The 20085-nt window shown below is 43.4% G+C and overlaps 1 protein-coding gene across 1 annotated transcript in view; it reads left to right on the top strand.

Annotated features, from left to right (window-relative positions):
- Positions 1-20085, top strand: part of T265_15113 (hypothetical protein) — a gene marked incomplete at both ends in the record, with an annotated part of 47614 nt that overhangs the window by 13357 nt on the left and 14172 nt on the right. The window contains 10 exons of the mRNA XM_009176641.1: positions 398-432; positions 659-790; positions 3040-3346; positions 4962-5267; positions 8165-8178; positions 9781-9860; positions 12248-12524; positions 14043-14254; positions 16346-16613; positions 17678-18019. Coding sequence (XP_009174905.1) covers positions 398-432; positions 659-790; positions 3040-3346; positions 4962-5267; positions 8165-8178; positions 9781-9860; positions 12248-12524; positions 14043-14254; positions 16346-16613; positions 17678-18019 — 1973 coding nt within the window. The remainder of the gene's footprint in view (positions 1-397; positions 433-658; positions 791-3039; positions 3347-4961; positions 5268-8164; positions 8179-9780; positions 9861-12247; positions 12525-14042; positions 14255-16345; positions 16614-17677; positions 18020-20085) is intronic.

Genomic DNA, 20085 nt, shown 5'->3' with positions numbered 1-20085 from the left:
TCAAACAATAAACAGTATGATGTAGTATGGCCGTCTCCGCTTTCGAAAACCCGGTACAATTTATCACTTAATCTCTTATTAAACTAGGGTTATGAAGGGAGATCTAGTGTAACAGGAGCACAGTATAAGTTTTAGTGAACAACGCGTATTGTGCACAAAACGGCTATCAGTTATCCGCAAACAGCTGTTTGTTACGCAATAATACCATAACGAACCCTGGCTGGACATAATTGTGGCGCTCCTGTGGTCAAAAGTTTTCTGACTGGCTCACTCTCACAAGATATCCGAACCTAGGAAGCGTAACCTTCAAATATTCGTGTTTTGTCAGCATGAGACGTGACAGAATAGTTGTTCTACTGTTCCAACCGCCGTCTCTTTTAGCTTTGCTGTTCTCCAGCTGTGGTACCTACTTGTACGCAACTGATACCTCAGGTGAATTGGCACTTTGGGATGTCCCCCAAATCAGACTACCGTACCACCACGAGAAGAAAGAACGCGAACCCAGGCTTCTTAAAAATCGCAGCCGTGCAGTTGCTGTCTTTCGTCGTTGTGTGGAACCTTCGTCCAAACACACATACTTCTCCTTGCTGTCTTTCGTCGTTGTGTGGAACCTTCGTTTAAGCACACATACTCCTCCCTAACTTGCTGTTTATCTCAGAGTGACCTCACACTGAGCCCCGATGATCAAAAGTTGGTATATGTTGACCAAACACACCTGCTGATCACAGTTGCCCAAGCTTATACGTTGGAAACTCTATTCCAGGTGGATTTAAACCGAGCTGTTGACAAGGTGAGTAAAACAAACATGGAAGTGACTTTTGCCGAATCTTGAGGGCTTGATATTTTTTGTGGAACAAACTCCTACCAGAATCCTGGTGCCAGACGGTGAGGACCAAAATACGAATCTTGCAATGGTTAAAAGAGTTTCTTTTGCGTTTTCTAAAAGGGAGAAATCGAATTCCAGTTGATTCAATCAACAAATGACGAACTTTTGTTTATTCCCTCTGCAAAAGTTGTTTACCGACTTCTGGCCACTTTAGTTCGGCTAAGTCTGGAAACCAACTAACTCGCCACACGCATCGACAGACGTTTTATTGAATGTGACTGTGTCGGTCAACATCTCAAAAAAGTTCACCGTAAATGATGCTAAATCTTTCATATTTTTCTCTGGCAACAGGTATCTGGAAGGAACCATCTCTGTCACCTCCTTCGTTTTCGTCAACGAACGTCCCGATGTTCACAAAGATTTGCAGTAAATGTCTTTCTGCTCTAAGGGAACAGGCCTAATGAGCCCCCGATCTGAGTTGTCATCACTATCGCGAGTGATCGCGCTCGTGAATCTCTCCAAGGAACCATTATCACTGTACGGTCAACAGGGACGAAACAGCTGTTTTAAGATTTCTAGCTCAGATAGAAATCACTAGTTGGATGGAATTTCAACTGAAGCTTTTGTTAGGGTGTGTTAACTATTCTCGCCCCCGCCAGAACACCCCACATAGTCAGAAAGAAGCCTTGCATATGCAGCTGATATACTTATCAGCACATTAACATGGTGTGCTCGAAAAATGATCACCGACATGATATCTGCCAGATAATCATAGCCCAGTAGTATGTGTACCAGTCGATGCACTTACAAATCACGCCAGTGGAAGACCAACTATATTTGAGGGATATACAATCTTTAAAGATGGGCTTTTTTCCGAAGACTTAAGGGTAATCAAGCATTAGTCGGTTTTCGTGGCTACTTTGTCTATCTTGAATCCATGCTAGAACTCTTTGAGTTATGTTCCAAACCCTTAGCGTGTGAAACTCAAGTCAAGCCTTGACTACACCGCCCGGATCTCTAGAAGGTTTACACGGCACGCTATCTAACACCTGCGGTTTTGGCTTTTGTTGCACATTCAGGTTTACATTATGTGCGTTACGTATATTACAGTGTATTGTGTTGAGTTTAACTCAGTCAACTTCAATTTACCGTGTAATTCACTTATCCGACTTAAAACGACTGGCCGTAGATTTGTCAAAGCTATCCTACAACCGAGTCACAGATCTGTTTCGGTGACCGTAATTGTGCGTTAGGTAGACACGTGCACACTGCGTGTCACCATGTCACCTTTTACAGACAGTATGGAGCCCAGCTGTTCAGTGGCCTCCAAAGTACCTAAGGGCGATGGGCTTCCACTTTAGCATGCTGTTGGCTTTAAAACTGCCCTGTCTGTTCATCCTGTGCTTCATTCCCTCTGGTTTACACCTGGTACGGGGAGTTCAGCTGGCTGCACCTAAAGCTCAACACAAATCCATCGGCTTAGTTTGGTGTGACGGGCCAATCTGGAAACGGATGCTAACCCACCAAATCAATACCAGATCGATAATATCATGCGATATTATGTGGCCGTGATGTTGGCCGTTTTCACGTGATTACCGGCTGACATGCCTGCAGCAAATTCTGGCCAGATTTAAATAACATTCTCATTCTTTATTCCGAGGGGGGAGGAGAAGCAATCATTGAATAAGATGGACTCGTAGTGCACTACTACTGCAGGTTGCTGGAAATTCTTCGAGTAGTGCATTACGAATTTACATGTATCATGATATCTTGAATATCGTAGCAACTGAAACATGAGACAGCCTGGTGCAGCTGTTACCTGAAAACATCACAAACGAGAGATTCAGCTGGGTCCCAGGTGAGTCTCTTGCGAAACCAAATTTGTTTGTAAATAAGGGTATTTCGCTAAGATGGACTCATTCATTCGGTGCTTGGTTTGTCCCACTAGGACTGCATTAAGTGCATTAGGACAGATTTCATGTTGAGGAAATTGTTCCCGGGATCTTGGTGTGTGTCCTCGAAGTGTTTCCTGATTTGTGGAGTTCAGCCCACTTCTCGACCACTCTAAGGGGAAGAGGCTTCACTCATGATTAGACCTCAAACCGTTTTTTTACTGTTGATGGGTCACCTCAAAATGTTATCTGGTTTCAGTTTCACTGTGATAATTAAAGCCACAACTTTTCCCACATATTTCTTCTCTTTTTTTCATACAGAACCCTGGAGAATCCTTTGAGGTAGTTGGTGATCAGCTAGACCACAGAAGAATACTATTAAACTTCAGTTGCAGGAATCCAATCACGGACAGCCACGATTTACTTGTAGCTAGGCCCGATGGGTACCTTTGCCGCTTCGAAGGAAGTACTGGCGAACTGATTGCTCATTGTCGCCCACCACACAGCGTTAACGAAAAAGACGATAGAAAGGATCACAAGACAAAATATTGTGAGATGCAAGAAGGTGCGTACTGGTCAGCAATGTGCGTTAGTCCAGACGGAAAGCACGTTGTTTTGGCAGCCGCAGGTAAGTTGGGGATAGATTTTTCAAAATGACTTAACAATTTACCTGTTACGTCACCCAGTTCCATAATCCTGACTGTAAGTTTTACATCTGGAGAAAAAGGTCTAATGAAAAGACCTCTCTGGAGGGGACACAATAGCGTGTTCTTCTAAATCTGACCAATTGCGCCATATCCTTCATTGAAGAACTACATACATTAAGAGGATTAATAGCACTATTTCTTATAAATCCATTTTAATTAAACTCACTACCCAAATGGAGACTGCAATGTCACAATGCCTGTAGGAGTCTGTGTTCCTAAACTCTGTACTTTACAAGGTAAGCAATTTCTCGCTGTCCTATGTACCACACTGTTTTGGAAATTCACGTGACCCTCTTATTCATCAGACTGTTATGCGTTTGCCACATATGGAGACAAAATACATGCTGCGCAAACTACTGTTTGAGAATCCCAAATCGTTGCACTTTAAGCAATGGTCCATTCATTTAACATCTTCAGTTACTGTGCCAGCTCCGAGAAAGGAGTGTAAGCCAAATGGCCTGGGGATCAAAAATGGGACCAAGTCGTTACTTTGGTTTGACAGAAAGTACAAGGCTAGCTTGGCTCACAGTGCGCTTTGTCGAGACTGAACAGCGTCGTATATATGCACTGGATTTCCGCGGACGGGAAGTGTACGGATACAGTGATTTTTTTGGCAACAGCAAGAAACTGAGTCAGATCAGAACGATTTTCTCCTGGCCTGCTAGCAAATAACGGGTCCCAATGAATGGTCCCTTTCGGAGGTGCTCTTGTCAAATGAGTGGTGTAATATAACAAAAGCGCCACTTGTTCTTTTGTCTTCACGCACCTTCATTCGTGATCTTTTAGATAGGTAAAATTATCTTGATTTAGCTGCATGTTAGCATCAGTGACCTTGCCAATTGACGGGTTAGCCCACTTTATATATCAGTTTCGAAAGTGAAACCAAAAGAAGCATGAATTTCGGTACTCTGAACAGTGCTATATGTGAGCTTATACAAGGCCAGAGAGCAAACAGAATACAATATAGGCGGCAGTGAATAGCTTGTATGGTATATAAGGGATGCACAGTGTCTTGTACACCACATGGGTTATTGGAACTCTTTGGTAAGCAACTGATCAGTAACACCGCTTCGTTGATTGTAGATTTCCTTGAAAAAGGTTATCCACGGCAACCAAAATGTCGGTGTTTTGACTTGAAAAATTTTCTACAACTGATTATTGCTTTCTTTGCCTGTTGCAAGACTGTGCCCGACTATATTAGTCCCCTTGTCAGTCAGTTTTGGAGGTTATCCTCTCGAAACACTATTAAACAAAGTTTTTTTTCTTGCCAGTTAAGGCAGCCAAGCGGTAATCTCACAAATTTCACAATGTCGAATGCCTCAGAGATGGTCAACTGGAGAAAGGAATAAACTACCGCTAAATGTTTGAAAGATCTCACACACCGCTAGAAAATCAAGTAAATGCGATCGGAGTAAAGGAAACTATTTTTTAAAACAATCTGTTGATTCATGTTTCAGAGGTGTCTTTTAGTGGTCTACAGGCCTGACAGAAAAGCTTACCATTGAGTTAATAACCCCGTTATTTCTTTCTTACCAGCTCGGCCAGTACTGTACACCACAACAACCGACCTTTGTCAGCTGCCGGACGGGCCCGAAAAGAACTATACAAATTCATCCGTCTCCGTGCCAAAATTCAGGCAGTTCGTCGGACATCTACATGCTATCAGTGCAATCCTGATCACGGGCGATCAACATTTTTGTTTGACTGTGGATGGAGGGGTGGGAGTCACCAATGAGGCGTCTACCCCAGCTTTGGGAAGTGCGATCTATGTGTGGCAACTTTCCAAAAGTAAAAGGCGCCAAATTACGGAACACAGCTTGTCTGGAACGGCGTTACCTCGTGGTGCGTTGTGATGAATGTATTGGCGGCTCCCAAAGCGAGGCCGATTAGCGTTTGTGTGAAGATACATGAGCATCATAATTCTATGGTGGTTCTAGTGTGCTCGACCGCCCTGAAACTTATTGCCAGACAGTGCACCACGCCAAACTAATTATGACTGAATTGTGGTAGCGCTTTGGGGGTTGGGATCCGCCAACTTTTGACCTCGGAACGCTTTCCCCTTTCATTTTTTCATCTAATTTACTGGAGTTTGAAGCCATTGAATCTAATTATTTCGCAGCTAATTCGAAGTGACCGAACTCTTGATTTTGAATACTAAATATCCCATTGTTTCCTCATGCTGGTATCTGAATCCAGAATTCCTGTGACCAGCACCTCCTCATCCTGAGTTGAAAATTTATTGAGAATGAAAAGGCAGATTCGAACAAGCATAATATGGGTGTAAGGTTGCAAACCAGTGCAAATCCTAATAGGATCACACAGGTGGTTGCATCTTACAGAGCGGTACCAACCCACGCCCTGCTGTTATTTCATCCCTAACAAGTGTGTATCTGGACAAGACCCAGCATAACATATAAGAATGGTGGAAATTACTGAAGAACCCTTAGCCTATTTTCTTTTCAGGCCTCATCAGGCGAAAGTGGTCCCGGAGGTTTCAAACTTGTTTCCAACCTAAACATTAAAATGCATGCAAACACACGCACTAAACTTGAATTATCCTAATGACTAAGCAGCGAGCACACGGACCAAAAGTTTCGTGGTTCGAACCCAACCTTTGCATCGCGACTACTCAAGTCTAGGCTTGCGCAAACTGACATTATCTTATCTAGTATGGAAGAAAGATTCAGCTGAAATTCAGTTCAGTCCTCCATCGACACTTCGTGTTCAAATTCGCTTCAGTACAACTTGGTGTTTCGGCAGGAAACAGAACTGGTGGAAACTCAAGAACCAAAACCAACTGACGGATCGTCAGAAGGGAAATACTTGTGGCAGGCTGTTGACTGTTCCAACTGAAACACGAAGTGGGTTTTGGGCGACATACTTAGTTAGATATCAGTACAAGCGAGGTATTTGGCGGAGGGGATTAGGCATAGTTTTCCCATGGATGTGTTTACAACTAGCTCTGATAAGTGAGACTCCTGCAGTATCGTGAGGCACACCAGGCTGGTCTACAGTGATCCGGAGTGAGATGATTCTCTTGTCGGTTACACATGGTTTGCCTGTTGAACACGCGCCCACTCATTTGCAGATAACCAGTTGCTTTTTCAAGGTGACCTGGTCTAATCTGCTGTTGGTTTAAATTGGAAACCTGATCAAGCGTTCTTCCTAAATAGTCGTCAATTGTGCCGAAAACTGACAAATGACAAAGTGTGGTTCTGCAGCCGACCGACGTAATCTTTCCGAAAACTGATAATGTTTTCTTCATTACCACTGGCTGGAGACCAGCCGTTCCTAATAACCGAACATCACACCATTTGGACGGATGTGTCACGTGCAGGATACGGACCAAACGAAGGCATGCCCTGATTGGTCAGTGACAGCCAATCCGGATCGAGCATCTTTGACTCGACGCCTTTCGCCCCCTCACGGAGATTCTAGAAAGATCTTGCGAAACACTCTATGATTACCCTATAAATGCAGTTGTAATAATTTTTCTTGTCTCTACAAAGGGCTGTGTAGAGCTACCGTGCCTTTTGATATATCATAGTGGGCAGAGCAGGAAGCCAAGGGACCGATACAGAGTTGCACTAGCGTTCAACAAGTCACAACAATCACACATTCAAATTTGAACCCACCGACTTGGTTATTATTAGATCCACCGTAAGGAACAGTTCTGCCAAACTCAGCGAACAAAACACAGATCACATATTTCAAACTTATTTAAACTAGGTAGCGGATGACAGACCGAGACTTTTATATGCTGATCTTGCTTGAAGCCGTTCGTTATACGAATTAAAAAGTACAAAACTACACGTGTTGCTCACGAGCATGTGCTTAGTTTTCAATGATAATTGGCATGCTGGCACGTTCTAAACTACTCACTAAGTAGTTCGGTACACACATACTCATTATCAGAGACATCAGCTAAAAAATCAGCGCTTTACTTTTTTACAGACATTTCAATATCAAATGGGAAAGGGAGGGGGCCTGGGATTATCCTACTACTAACATCCAGGGTGCTAGAATACCTCCTTGTGTTGTGTTTCTGAAAAACAAATGAATGCTATTATTTAAAAAGCGGTATCACCTTTTTCTTTACTTCGGGTTTTCGCTTCCGTCACCTTTTCTCCATCCTGACGAGTCTGGCCTGGATGTTCACTGATACCGGTCTTCCGCAGTATACATCATCGCTCGTCATCAGTAGCCACTCACGGGCGAGTTAAAGGGGGTGGGATGAATAACCAATTAAAGATCATCCACCAATCAGATCTAGGTTTACAACCTCAGGTCGGAAACAAATGTGTAGAATTTTTCTCTGTTGACGAAGGCGGTCAGTCTGAGCTTGAGCTACACACGATGAAGTAAATGATCATAAGGGGCCTAAAGGGAGTGATCCCTAAAAAATCAAGCCCTCTAGAAAGAAATCATCTGGATGGAAAATTCACAAACCAGTTATGTCACATTAGGGACTTCATGTAAGATCTCTCACTCATCTCCCACATCAACGACACTTCCAACATCCCACAGTGACACTCATTGTATGTTTACTGCAGAATCTACAACGATGTTGGTCTGGTAGACTAAAAAATAGCTAGACTTCGGCGAAACTACTGCTTTCTATTAGGCAGTCTCAGTCTTTGATGATTCGTGCATGATGATTCAAATATAACACTAGCTACTATATTTGGAAGTGCTTCTAAGCGATACTCATCTTCTCTTTGCCTCAGTCCCCATTACAGGAAACAAAACACCGGTGAGTTCCATTTCGGCGCATGGACATAACCCATGGTGTGTTTCCGTGTTTCATTAACTGTTTCCCATCATCTCCCACCCACCCATATTTTGCACTAAGTCATTGCGAACAGGAATTGCAAGTAAGCCAAAACTTGTCAGCATTTCCGAGCTTTCACATCCCTGGTCCCTAAAGGCGATTTGGTGAGACTTTTGGCAATACAAGGATGATTAACCGTTCATCTTTTAATGTTTGTTGAATGTCAAGTGCCGAAATTTCCGATTCTGACATTTAAAACCTACGTCGTAAAAAACATCCAATTAACATGAGTAACGGTATTAAAATACACTGGAAAGAATTTGACGGTTGGGGCCATCCAACCATCCTTATGTGGTTAGCATCGGACGATGGTGAGAGTGACTGAACATAGTTACGGTTCCGTAAACCCTTAGTGAGACGTGCTACGTCTGCTCCTACAATTGTGGGCTTACGGCAGAATTCCCTCCACCGACTGTGATCAAATTCTGGTGCGCGACAAGCAATATGTTGAGCCATGTATCCTCTGTTAATTGTGAGCAGGGCCTTAATATGTGACAGTCTGTGAAAGCCTTTACGTCCCATTGGTTGCTCAGTTATCCGATCATCACGCTTACTTGTAAGCTGACTGCTCCGTATTGTTCCTTTGTTTCTTTTGCGTGTAGGGCAGAGATGAGAAAATCGACACGTGATTGATGTTTCTTTTTTGACCTTTTCAATCGGCAAATAAGCCTTGGCTTCATGCTTATGTGTATGCCACCTTTTGGGGATAGTGTAGAAAGGACTGTAGTTGCGTCCTTAAAACTGCAACCGACCAGCATGACATTATGTTGTCAGTCCACTTGTGATTACCCGGAGCCGGCTGTAAAACGAATTCGGGCTACTATTGAAAAGAAGAGGCCTTCGATGCGGATTTATTTATTAGGAAATGCCAACTGACCAGTTACGACTATTGGACAGGGAAGCAAAATTCAATTGCATCTTGTTTACAAAACCGAATATCCATCTTCTCTTTGAACGCGTCTTCTTGAACTTTCCTGAATATTCATTGACTCAAATCATTCATTGCTCAAATCCAAGCAAATGCTACAAAGCGACTCCACAAATTCCGCAACAGATCTCTCTTTTCAAGAGACGCAAAGCGAATTTACAAGAAGAAAACTTATTACTCGCATGCCTCCCATCAGTAGTATCACCGTCACACCAGTACAATCTCCGACCATGCTCCTGACATCAGAAGCATACAGGACTATATAGTTGCTGTACAACAAAAACAGACGCACAGGGATTGAAATGACGGATGTCTCATTATCCAGACCTCATGTGGTTTACACTAATTATCAGTACTTCAGTAACTTATGTCCCCATAGTCCATTGGCCCCTGAGAGTCCGGCCTGGGTAACGGACCACTGTGCTCACATTCAGGATCAGATGTTGAGACGATTTAGTGTTTTTTTGTGGAGACCATGGTTATCTGTCATAGTTTAACTTGCCTAAACCGTGCTTCATCGTCTTCTACTCTTCAACTCTTCCATTCGGAAGCACGAGTTCATTAGCATCTCATGGGTTTTGTATTCCTTTCTACAGCGAGAAAAAAGTACGGCTATACCATGGACGAGTGAACAACACAAAACTGGTGTATGTTTCAAGGAAGCGACGCCTATATCGTAAGTCCTCGTTGTCTTTTCCATGGGCAAGACACCATTGTTATTTACATTTTATGTACATCTTTGTCAGATGTTCTGTGTCAGAAGGCCACTAGTGGAAAATAACTCTCTCACGCTATAAGGTAAATGGGTTTTTATTGCATGAGGATAGTTGGAAATACCGCAGTGGCGATTTTGTCCTGTAAGTGAAGTTATTTGGTGCCAAAAAGAGGAGGAACGCTGTACAGTTGTCTTACCAGAAATGTGGAGCCCCAAAAGCTGCCGAACTAGAGATCTCCCGACCGTTTGGTCACAAGCATCCGGTCAGCAATGTAGCTTACTCACACCTAGACAGAATATAGTGCCACTCCTCTTTCAATTAAGGAAATCACACCAGGTGGTCACCCTTGGACTGGCTCCTCGAGGGACGACTTTCCAGATGAAAGTTTCCGTCACCTTTCTTCTGAGCTCGTTATTGTTAGTAAGGTGAAAGGTTGTGGAAAATTCATCAGAGATTTTTCCCTATAAGTGGAGTCACTCTGTGCTGAAAAGCCGAGAAGCTCTGAACAGCTATTTTATCGTCGTTGCGAATCACCAGTGTTGCGTTTTTCAAGAATCTTTAAGGTCTTCCATACCCAAGAATTATTGGGTAGTTCTTTTGCATCCCAACCTCATTTTCGAGGTCAGTGGAATGGTACAAAACAGAGTGGCTCTAGAGAAAGTATTGCACCACTCACTTTGTCTGAGTTCAAGCAAATTACAGAGTTCAGAGTAAGAGCACTCATTATCCTTCCGACTGTTTGTGGGTACAGATCTTCCGTGGTGCTCAGGAAGCGCGCCTAACCAATGATTCCCAATAAGCAATGCAATTGTTTTGATTAGTTCTGCGACACGAGCCAAACTTTTTTCACAGTAGAAAACTCACTGATGATATTCTGTCACTATGCGGGATCATCGGCAGTGGGTGAAAACAAGCAATGTTTGAGTCGAGATTGACTTCTGGCCAGGCAGGAGGGTATGGTGAACAGCTCCGTGAGTTTGCTCCTTTGTGTGCGATGATATTTCGTTAAAAAATTCTAAACAACAGAGCATCAGACGGCAAGCATGCGCTGTCGAAAATTCAGGAATTTATAGTCCAATGCCAAAGCTTAGGTCGTTATGACTCGCCGATCGACCTGAACAACTCAGCAAAAACAAAAAGATTCCCGATTGAATTCGTTTTTTCAATATGAGGGACATAATACACACTGTAATTTAGATAATCTTTATTGGTCGAAAATCACGCGACCCTTCAGTAAAACCACAGCAGTTTCAGGGTAAACCTCACGCTTTTATGAGCGCAGAGGGTAGGCCATGAACGATTAATCATTTTGGACTCATAGAATTCTCGTCTGTGTGGGGGTTTCCCCTTGCACTAAAACCTAGAGCGATGAGGTTAGGTCAACGGTGTGTCTCATGTCGACTGGATATCCGACGATAGATTAACTGACAGTGGATTCGATCAGATTTTAGGTACAGTCAGTTGATAGGGTGCGATGATTTTTGGGCGCGTGAAAACTCACTCGTGTTCCAAGTCTCCAGCCTGTTGTACTCATGTTCTTAACACTGTATCTACATCTGACCTTTACATAAAACTGACTGGTATTCTAACTTATCCAGCCTGTGTGTGGGTACCTTATGTGCTGCGCTAGAATATGGTGCAGTGTTTAGTTTACTGTTTGTTTCAACTGGCTGAAACCATGGTCAACACACTATCTGACGTCAGAATAAATGTGCCTTGTTAGGGCATCGAAATATTGGTAGCATGGGGGCGTTTACTGACGGCTGGTCTGATTGCCGTTCTTTTGTTCAGACATCTTCAGTACTCACTGCGCTCTGAAAATGCCTCCTCGACTGGAAACGAAACATTTGCAAGTCATTTGCCAAGCTCGGCGAACAGAAGAACAGTCATCTAGTTAACCATCAAGGAATGCGCTTTTTCGCTGCTGTGACTGTTTTTCCTGCAGTGTCTTTCGATGAGACTGTAAAGGTAGTTCTCCCACTGCAGTAGGTCTCTGTAATCTAATTTCAACCACACGTTTATCCAAGATGCAAACGTGTCTTGTTCCGTGAAATAGTTTATAAAGTAAAGCACTTTTGTGCTGTACTGGGCGGAAATTCGTAAGGATAAGATGCTGTCCAGTCCGTGTGTGTTTCCAGTACACAGAGAGCGCGAAATAGTACCGTGGGCACTCTCAGTGATAAGGTCATACAACAAGGAAAGTTTGTCGTCCATATCAAACATACTGGTGAATAAATGCATTGATAGGATACAAGATGCAGTCAAAACGGAGCATTTCTTGCTCGATCCTGTATCCAATCTGATATAAAGAGGCACCGTTTTTCTAAATGTTTTCTTCGTTTTATAGACAGCCGAATGGCGAAAATGCTATAACCAAATCGGGGAACCATCCATCCTCTGTGCCCTGGCAACATTCCTATCGAAATAGCAGCCCTCGCGATTCTCGTCGACCAATATCCACTGAATTTGACAGGATCACTTGGGAGGAAAGCCATCTGCGATTCATGCCCCTGAGGACCTACAGCGGGAAGTGTATTCACGGTCTTATTGGGTATACGAATCAACCGGTTGCGGTGGATAGCGTTGTTTGGGATCCTGATTCTGGATTGTTTGTTTACACAGCTGTAAGTTATCGGAAACGGTCAGCACAGACACTATACTTGAAATGTCGGCGTAAAGGCCAGTTCAATTGGAAGCGTATCTGATTACTTTGTCCATAAACCTGGGTTGTTAGATACTGTATACTTATCAGCTACAAAGTTCTTCCCGTAGGTCAATGATGCCCGTATTTATTAGTTTTTTGTGGGAAAAGTGGTCAGCATGTCTTAAAACATCAATCAAGGAGTACGCATCATTGTGTTCCATTTCAAAGCAAGAAACTTAGGGGCACTGTATAACTGTTTCATCCATACTGAAGATCATCATCAATGCGTACCCCCTCCATAGAGCAACTGATCACACTGCATAGGTTGCGCTGGCTTGGTCATGTGTTGCGTATGCCAGTCGACCGACTTCCTCGAAGGGTTCTTTTTGCACAACCACGTGAAGGGTGGAAGGGAGCCAGAGGCGGTCAAACAATGATTTGGCAGTGAAGTGTGCAAGCCATTACCAGCATTGCCGTCTTCCTGGATGGGGACCCCGAGACGGGTCATATCAATGGTTACAGATATTGTCAGACATAGCCCAGTTGCGTCCTCAATGGGGCTCATGTATCCAAGCTATTACATTCAATGCATAGCTCCCTTCCCAACCCCCAACCCCATACCCCGAGACGGGTCATATCAGTGGTTAGAGATAATGTCAGACATAGCCCAGTTGCGTCCTCAATGGGGCTCATGCATCCGAGCTATTACATTCACTGCATAGCTCCCTTCACTGTGAGACAAGCGGTTCTTACAGTTTCCGATGATGATGATGATGACAGATCCTGTGCATCGCTTCTTCTCTTTGCTCGCTATAGTTTCTTGTTGGTTTATGAAGGATAGTACGTAGCTTCCAGAAACAATTCGAAACCAGGCAACTTGATGGCATTCTGTGTTGCTCAGACACTGGTGGCACGATATTCTTACCTGAGGTCGCAGACTGGTCGACAGTGGTTTTGAGTCCGAATCCACTCTTTGTTCACGCCATGTGCACTATAATCTTCCGCAAAGCTAAAGCACCATAACAATACTATCTGGCCTTTAAGTGTAGGAGAAATTCATTTAAGTGTTAGGGAGTAAAGTTTAAAAAGAAAAGTAAAAAATCATGAGAAACATGAAGCGCTCGCTGTGATTTGTCACATTCTGTCCTACATATGGTGTAGGAAGTTCAACATTTTAGTCTCGATCATTCATGTTGATTTCACTGTACAGCCGAGGGGCAACTGGTTCTTGCTTTTGTTTGATCTCTTGATCGCTGCATTTAGAACCCATATGCCTGACGAACATTTGTATCTGCTCAACAGAGAGCGCGACTATGATTCGTGTTTTGTTTGTAAGTGTAACAGTAGCCTTCTGTACCCCCGAGAAGAGTGCGTTATTACTGTGACCCACAACTGCAATTAAGCCAGACGTAAGCACACACCGTTGGAGACTTTCGGCAGCGAAGCAGCAACATATCCTCCAAACTTATGTTTCATTTTTTCCATTCTTGCACCACAGGATGCGTTTTTAATTTGCGAATCTCTGGAATCCGGTGAGCAGGTGGTCTATGCCACCCAACTGGCGAAAGATGGCAGACAAACAAACCTGTCACCTGTGCTTATCAGAGAATTATTGAACTCGCTGGTGTTGTCCCCGAACCGTCGATTGCTCGTCATTGGGGCAACAGCTCTCTGGTCCGAGGCTGGACAATGCATGAAAAGTACACGTCGGTAGGTAAAAGACTATTCACCCCTACTTCACGACCATAAAGTTCACCCTTGAAAATTACCAATATTTCAGCTGCGGGACTAATAAGCTAATTAGTCGGAAGGCCAGTCGGACAGCTCTCATATACGTTTTATCGGTTGCTTTTTGTCATTAGGTTCGAAGGTTTTCCCCCGTGTCATGAAAAGACAAGACACGTTTGGGGGTATAGAAGCCAGGAAGGTTAAACAACGGACGAGACAAGACTGTCGTTACGCTACCCCCAAGAGGATGAATATTACCCAGGCGTCGGCCATAAACTGAGAACGCCTACTAAGTGGTTGCCCTGGGGGTGCCAAGACAGGCAAGTACGTGCTCGCCGAGTCAGCTTATGCCACTATTCGAGTAGGATATACAAATTTCTCAGAGTTGACTTATGAATGTGTGGTCGGTTTTGTTCTTGTACTCGCATCATACTGAGCGCTAAAAGTTTTTGGGGTGTTATTAAGGTCAGTCTGAACAGCAAGAGGACAGAACAACAGAACAGCAAAAAGGACAGGTTTCAAAACTTGTGAAATCTTTCAAGATGTATGCTAAAATGTGGGATATTTTGTAATGTTTTGGTGAAACTTCGCAAAAGTTGTGCTAGCAGTTAACCGTTACATGCTGGGCCACGATTTTCGTTTGATTTACTGAAGAAAACTTCCCAGGCTTTTGCTTGCATCCTAAATCTTTTCAAATAAGTTGGATTTCATATCTGTGTGCGAGATTAGACATACTACGATAGGAGAAATAATACTTTTATGAGAATACTGCAGCTTGGTAGTTGTTTTTTTTTAACTTCGCGGACCTCCGGCCAGCTGTTCAAAAAACACTTCCACGAGGTGATTTACTGAAGAAAACTTCCCAGGCTTTTGCTTGCATCCTAAATCTTTTCAAATAAGTTGGATTTCATATCTGTGTGCGAGATTAGACATACTACGATAGGAGAAATAATACTTTTATGAGAATACTGCAGATTGGTAGTTGTCCTTTTAACTTCGCGGACCTTCGGCCAGCTGTTCAAAAAATACACGAGCGAGGTTATTTTTACTGCTTTCTCTCGGACGAATTCCAAGTTTATGTGATACTTTATAGAAAAGCTAGACAAATCATGGTCGAGCAAATTTTGCTACAGTGTACTTCTGCTCCTTCCGACGTTGTTGATGGCGTCATCATCGTCTTCAGCCTTCGTGCTACCCAGTGGTCCCTAGTTTATCGTTGTTGCTCTCTTTTAGGTTGGGCTGTTTTTTCCGATCATTTTTGTGTAAAATTAACCATTTCAAACAGTTTGCGCCAAATGGCCACAGTCTTGGTGATCTGAAGAACCACTTTACAGTAACATGTTATTAGCCAACGCCCCTCCCTTCTTATATAAAGACAGTGTTCAAATCCTCTTGGAAGAGACCATCATGAATGGTGGGATCTTGTGCTGATTCACAGTCCGTCCTTCATCTCAGCGTACTTGATAGAGTGACCCGAGTGTCCCTGTTCGCCTTTGTTATATATGCCTCCACATATCATTCGGCTGATCAGTCACACCATACAGGCCTCCGTAACAAAAACCAAATAGTTAGACTGTTCTGACCTATAGAACATCGTTGGAGCCATCGCGAGAAGTTTATAGCTGGTAGAAAAAGATGTGGGTGGCGTTTTGTCCTCCCATTTACCGAAGTATTACCGTAGATCGTGTCTTCAGTACAAAAGCAGTCATAATAGCTATTGTTTGTATGCCAGATGCAAGTACTTTCGGAAAGGTATGCACGATTTTTTTTTACCTTAAGTGTACCGGAGTACCCGTTTCATGCACTGGCGGTCTTTCTCCCGTTAGTTTACCGACGTACCGTCTATTCACTATGAAGGAATGTCTGACTCATCCAGTTACTTTTATCTCCTTTTGGTTTCAAATATGTCCCCATTCGTTAGTACGCTGAGATTTGGTGCAAATATCTGCTTGTTTATTGCTGAAAGGACAAATTCTTCCTACAAAGTCACCTGGATTGCTTATACATAAACAAGTAGTCTATGTAGTAAACTGATTTTCTTCAATTTGACGTCATTTTTCTCGTTACAAGCAGTCTTGTTACGTCAGCAATCGTCAGCATGCCGGTGAAATTCACAAGGCTTTATCCCCATCGAGGACTCTCTGCACCAGAGCAACGCGTTACCCTGGACTACGAGTCGGTCCACAGGTTGCATTACTCCTCCATCCTTTGGCATTGTCTTGAAGCCAATGAAGCAGCATCTATTGGTCCAAGAACCACTCCTGCACCGATGCTGAAAACCATGGCTTTCAGTTCAAGTTCTCAGTACTTGATCACTGCGGGGGATGAAAGCGCTCCCATTGTATGTCTGTGGTGTGTACGGACTTGGACCCTACTTTCATTCACATGGACAACAGCCATTATCACAAAGGTTTGTTCCGTATTCGTTGCGTGCCTTCAACTGATTTCATTTATGGACGCACGCGAATCACCACGCCATGAAGCCTTCAAAAATGGGAAGATAGAATACATTGTTTCCAGTAATTAGATAGCCCACGTTGAGTCATGCACAGAACCCCGAAAGCCAAACCATTCAAACAAAGGTCTATCAGAAAACGCGGTACTACGAATACAATAATAATAATCATCATCATCATTGACAGCATAACATCAGTGTTCAACACCGATGCTTCACTGCCGTACAACCATGATTTATTTGAAAGCCCTATTGTAAAGGAAAGAGTAAAGGTGAACGGGGAAAGGACTTAGTCCTAGCTTACCACAATCATTCCGAGGGGCCCACACCTCCAGACATTCTTTCAGGTAATCTGCATAGAAACTGACAACAGGAACGCCACTGACATCGGTTGGCAGCCATATCTTGTAGTGTCTCCAACCAGGCACAGTGAGGATCACGCGGTCCCCAAATTAAAAGGCGAGTAGCACCGGCAGCACCCAAGCGTTTCGTGATCTCCTTCATACTCCTCAAATCGTGGAATTACGCCAGCTTCTATACACCTGTTCAGGAACTGATAGTTCCTAGCAGATCCCAAGACCTACACCGTCTCAAAGCAACGTGGCTACAAGATATCGAAACCACGTGTTGATTTAAACAAGATGTACAATAACAAGGTCAGAAATCGATTGGCGTTCCGGCCAAAAATAAGAAAGGTGCAGCACCAAAACAACAGGAACAGCGAATCAAGTGGTAAACAATGAAGACGGGAGAAGAGAATCGTCACGTGATGCGTTCAAACTAAGTAATTGTTTTCGGAGGGGCGATTAACTGGCAGATTCACAGTATCACATTCTTATCATTAAGAGCACCGAACGTTTGAACTTTATAAGAGAATAGCTTATTTTTGTGCAGTATGAACTTGCTCCTACCACAGTTAAGCGGACTGCTTACTTGCTTTTTCCCCGTAGATTTCATGCTCGTTTTTGTACCCGATGGACTTTGTTACGGTTGGATACGTTCACAGAGAGCCGCCTACGCCTCACCAGGGGCATTTGTTGTTTTGGCACATTGACAATGCTGAGCAAAAACTTGTTGATGAACCTCCCGCATCCACCGTGGAATGTGTTGACAAGCTTTCCACGGCAATTTATCTCCTTGGACCAGAAACTTGCAATGGAAACAGTCCGTTGTGGTTGCAATCAGTTACATTACGCGAAATTCTGATTGTTGCCACAGCTACCGGATCGATTGACGTGTGGGATCCGGTCAGACGTTGCAGACTTACTCACTGCCCCACTGGAGACGCAGAGGTAAGAAGTTGTACACGGTACGAGTGAAATGAGTTAACTATTCAGACTTGTAATTCACCCTCATTTTTCGGTATAAACGTCGTAATAGCTGGCTGGCATAACGAATACAATGTGGTACCAAAGGCTTTTACGACGTATTCCCGTGACACATAGCGCAGATGTCAAGCTGTTTAAAAAACATACGACTGTAATCAGCTTGGACAGAAATTCAGGTGGTTGTCTTGGTTGAACCCATAGTTTCCCTGTCCGAACAACCACGGTTTTTGGTGTATGATTTCTTACTACTGAAAAACTAACTGACAAGCTTCAAGTAAGCTGCCCCAAAAGAAACCATCTTACAGATCACATGAGTATTCCTGTGAGAAGTTGTCGACAGACGATCATATAACAGTAGCTTGGTGACTAAAAATGAGTGGCGTGTTTTTGTCGTTGGGCACAAATTACTCGCACGGCTGAATTGAGTGACAGTGCAGTAGAACTCCAACACGAAAGATCGTGGTTCCGAACCCCCTGGAGTTCGTGATGATGCTCGCACGACCGAATTGAGTGACAGTGCAGTCGAACTCCGAAACGGAAGATTGTAGTTCCGAACCCCTTGGAACTCGTGATGACCCGAAACAACGATGGAACAGCTGTGCTACGCTTCATAATTCGTCAGCAGAAATTTACTTCACCTACTGGAAAAACAGAGCTTGGGAGCGCATATCCCAGTGCGTAATAGCTGTGGTGTGCAAAACGCTAATAAGTCTGTCTGCTCTTTTTATCGAATTCCTTCTACCCGTTCAGCATAGTGCCTTTACACATCTCGAGGTGCACCATTTAAAGTAACTCAATTGAAGTGACTATTAATTTTGGCCTGGTACATACAGAACTCCTAAGGGATCACTATTCACACTAAGACAGTCTTTAATGATAATCAAGCTACACCGTTGATCTGATTGGAGACTTGAGACGTATCTGATGTGCTCAGTGCATATCTGTCGACCTGTTATTCTCCATGGTCACCAACATGGCCTTGATTAGGAAAGCAGGAAACCAGATGGTTATCGCAAACTGTGTACAGCACAACAAAGCGGAATTTTTTCACAGCCGTGAAGAGACAAAACCAACAGTGTTTGTACAAAACCACTTTCGTGATCGAGAAATACACTCATTCGCAAATCAATTTGGTTTTCACGGAAACTCAACGTGAATCTCTCGTTTATGATGTTCTTCAACTGAATGTGCTGCACACAGGCCGCCTCATGTTTCAGTTGGCCAGATATTCGAGATATCGCAGTATATTTTCATAAAGGAAACTACTCGCAAGGTCGAATAGTTTTCAGCAACCTTGTGAGTAGTTTCCATCCTATTGGTCTTATTAAAGAGATAGAGATAGCCTTATACTCGTGACTGCTGTGCATGGTCAGTTGTATTAGAAATTCGATTGCCTGGCTGGTGTTATATTTTTCTTCATTACACACGTCATGCNTACTTCTAAAAACAGTAAAATTAGGGTTCAAGTAGAGCGTAACGCTGACGGAAACTTGGGGACTGCGCCTACCTGATGAGCCCCAAGAAGGGCGAAACCCGTCGTGGGTTGTCAAACTATTTTTCAGCAACCTCTTGAGTATTTTCTTCATAAGAAACTTGTGAGTAGTTTCCTTCATGAAAACATTCGTGATCGTAATTTGAAGCTCAGGCTTGCTTGGAGGATGTTTCAAACTCCCTCACTTTACAAACATACATATGATTAGAGTCCCCTGGCTAATTGGAATTCACGCTCCGAACATTCTCAGGTTAGTGAACGAATAGGAAAAAAATGTTCCATGATGTGTGTTGTAGGGTCTTCCAGATAGCTGCTTTTCAGAAAAGGGGGAATTCGACGTAACCGAAGTCCCAATCAGAGATCTAAGTTCCCGGTTATTTGGCAGACAAATGCCTGGCCAAATTGAACGAAAAAACGGTAGTCTATTCAATGAACGCTTCTATTTGTTTTCGTGAAGAATACTCAACTAGATCACTGTTTATCTCCCGGACCTTTGATTGCCAATATTTCTGTGTGCGGGTACGGGAACAGATCGATG

The sequence above is a fragment of the Opisthorchis viverrini genome (genome assembly GCF_000715545.1).
Source record: "Opisthorchis viverrini unplaced genomic scaffold opera_v5_353, whole genome shotgun sequence".
Taxonomy (NCBI): Eukaryota; Metazoa; Platyhelminthes; class Trematoda; order Opisthorchiida; family Opisthorchiidae; genus Opisthorchis; species Opisthorchis viverrini.
The sequence above is the reverse complement of the archived record's forward strand: the minus strand, read 5'-3'. Positions and strand labels throughout refer to the sequence as shown.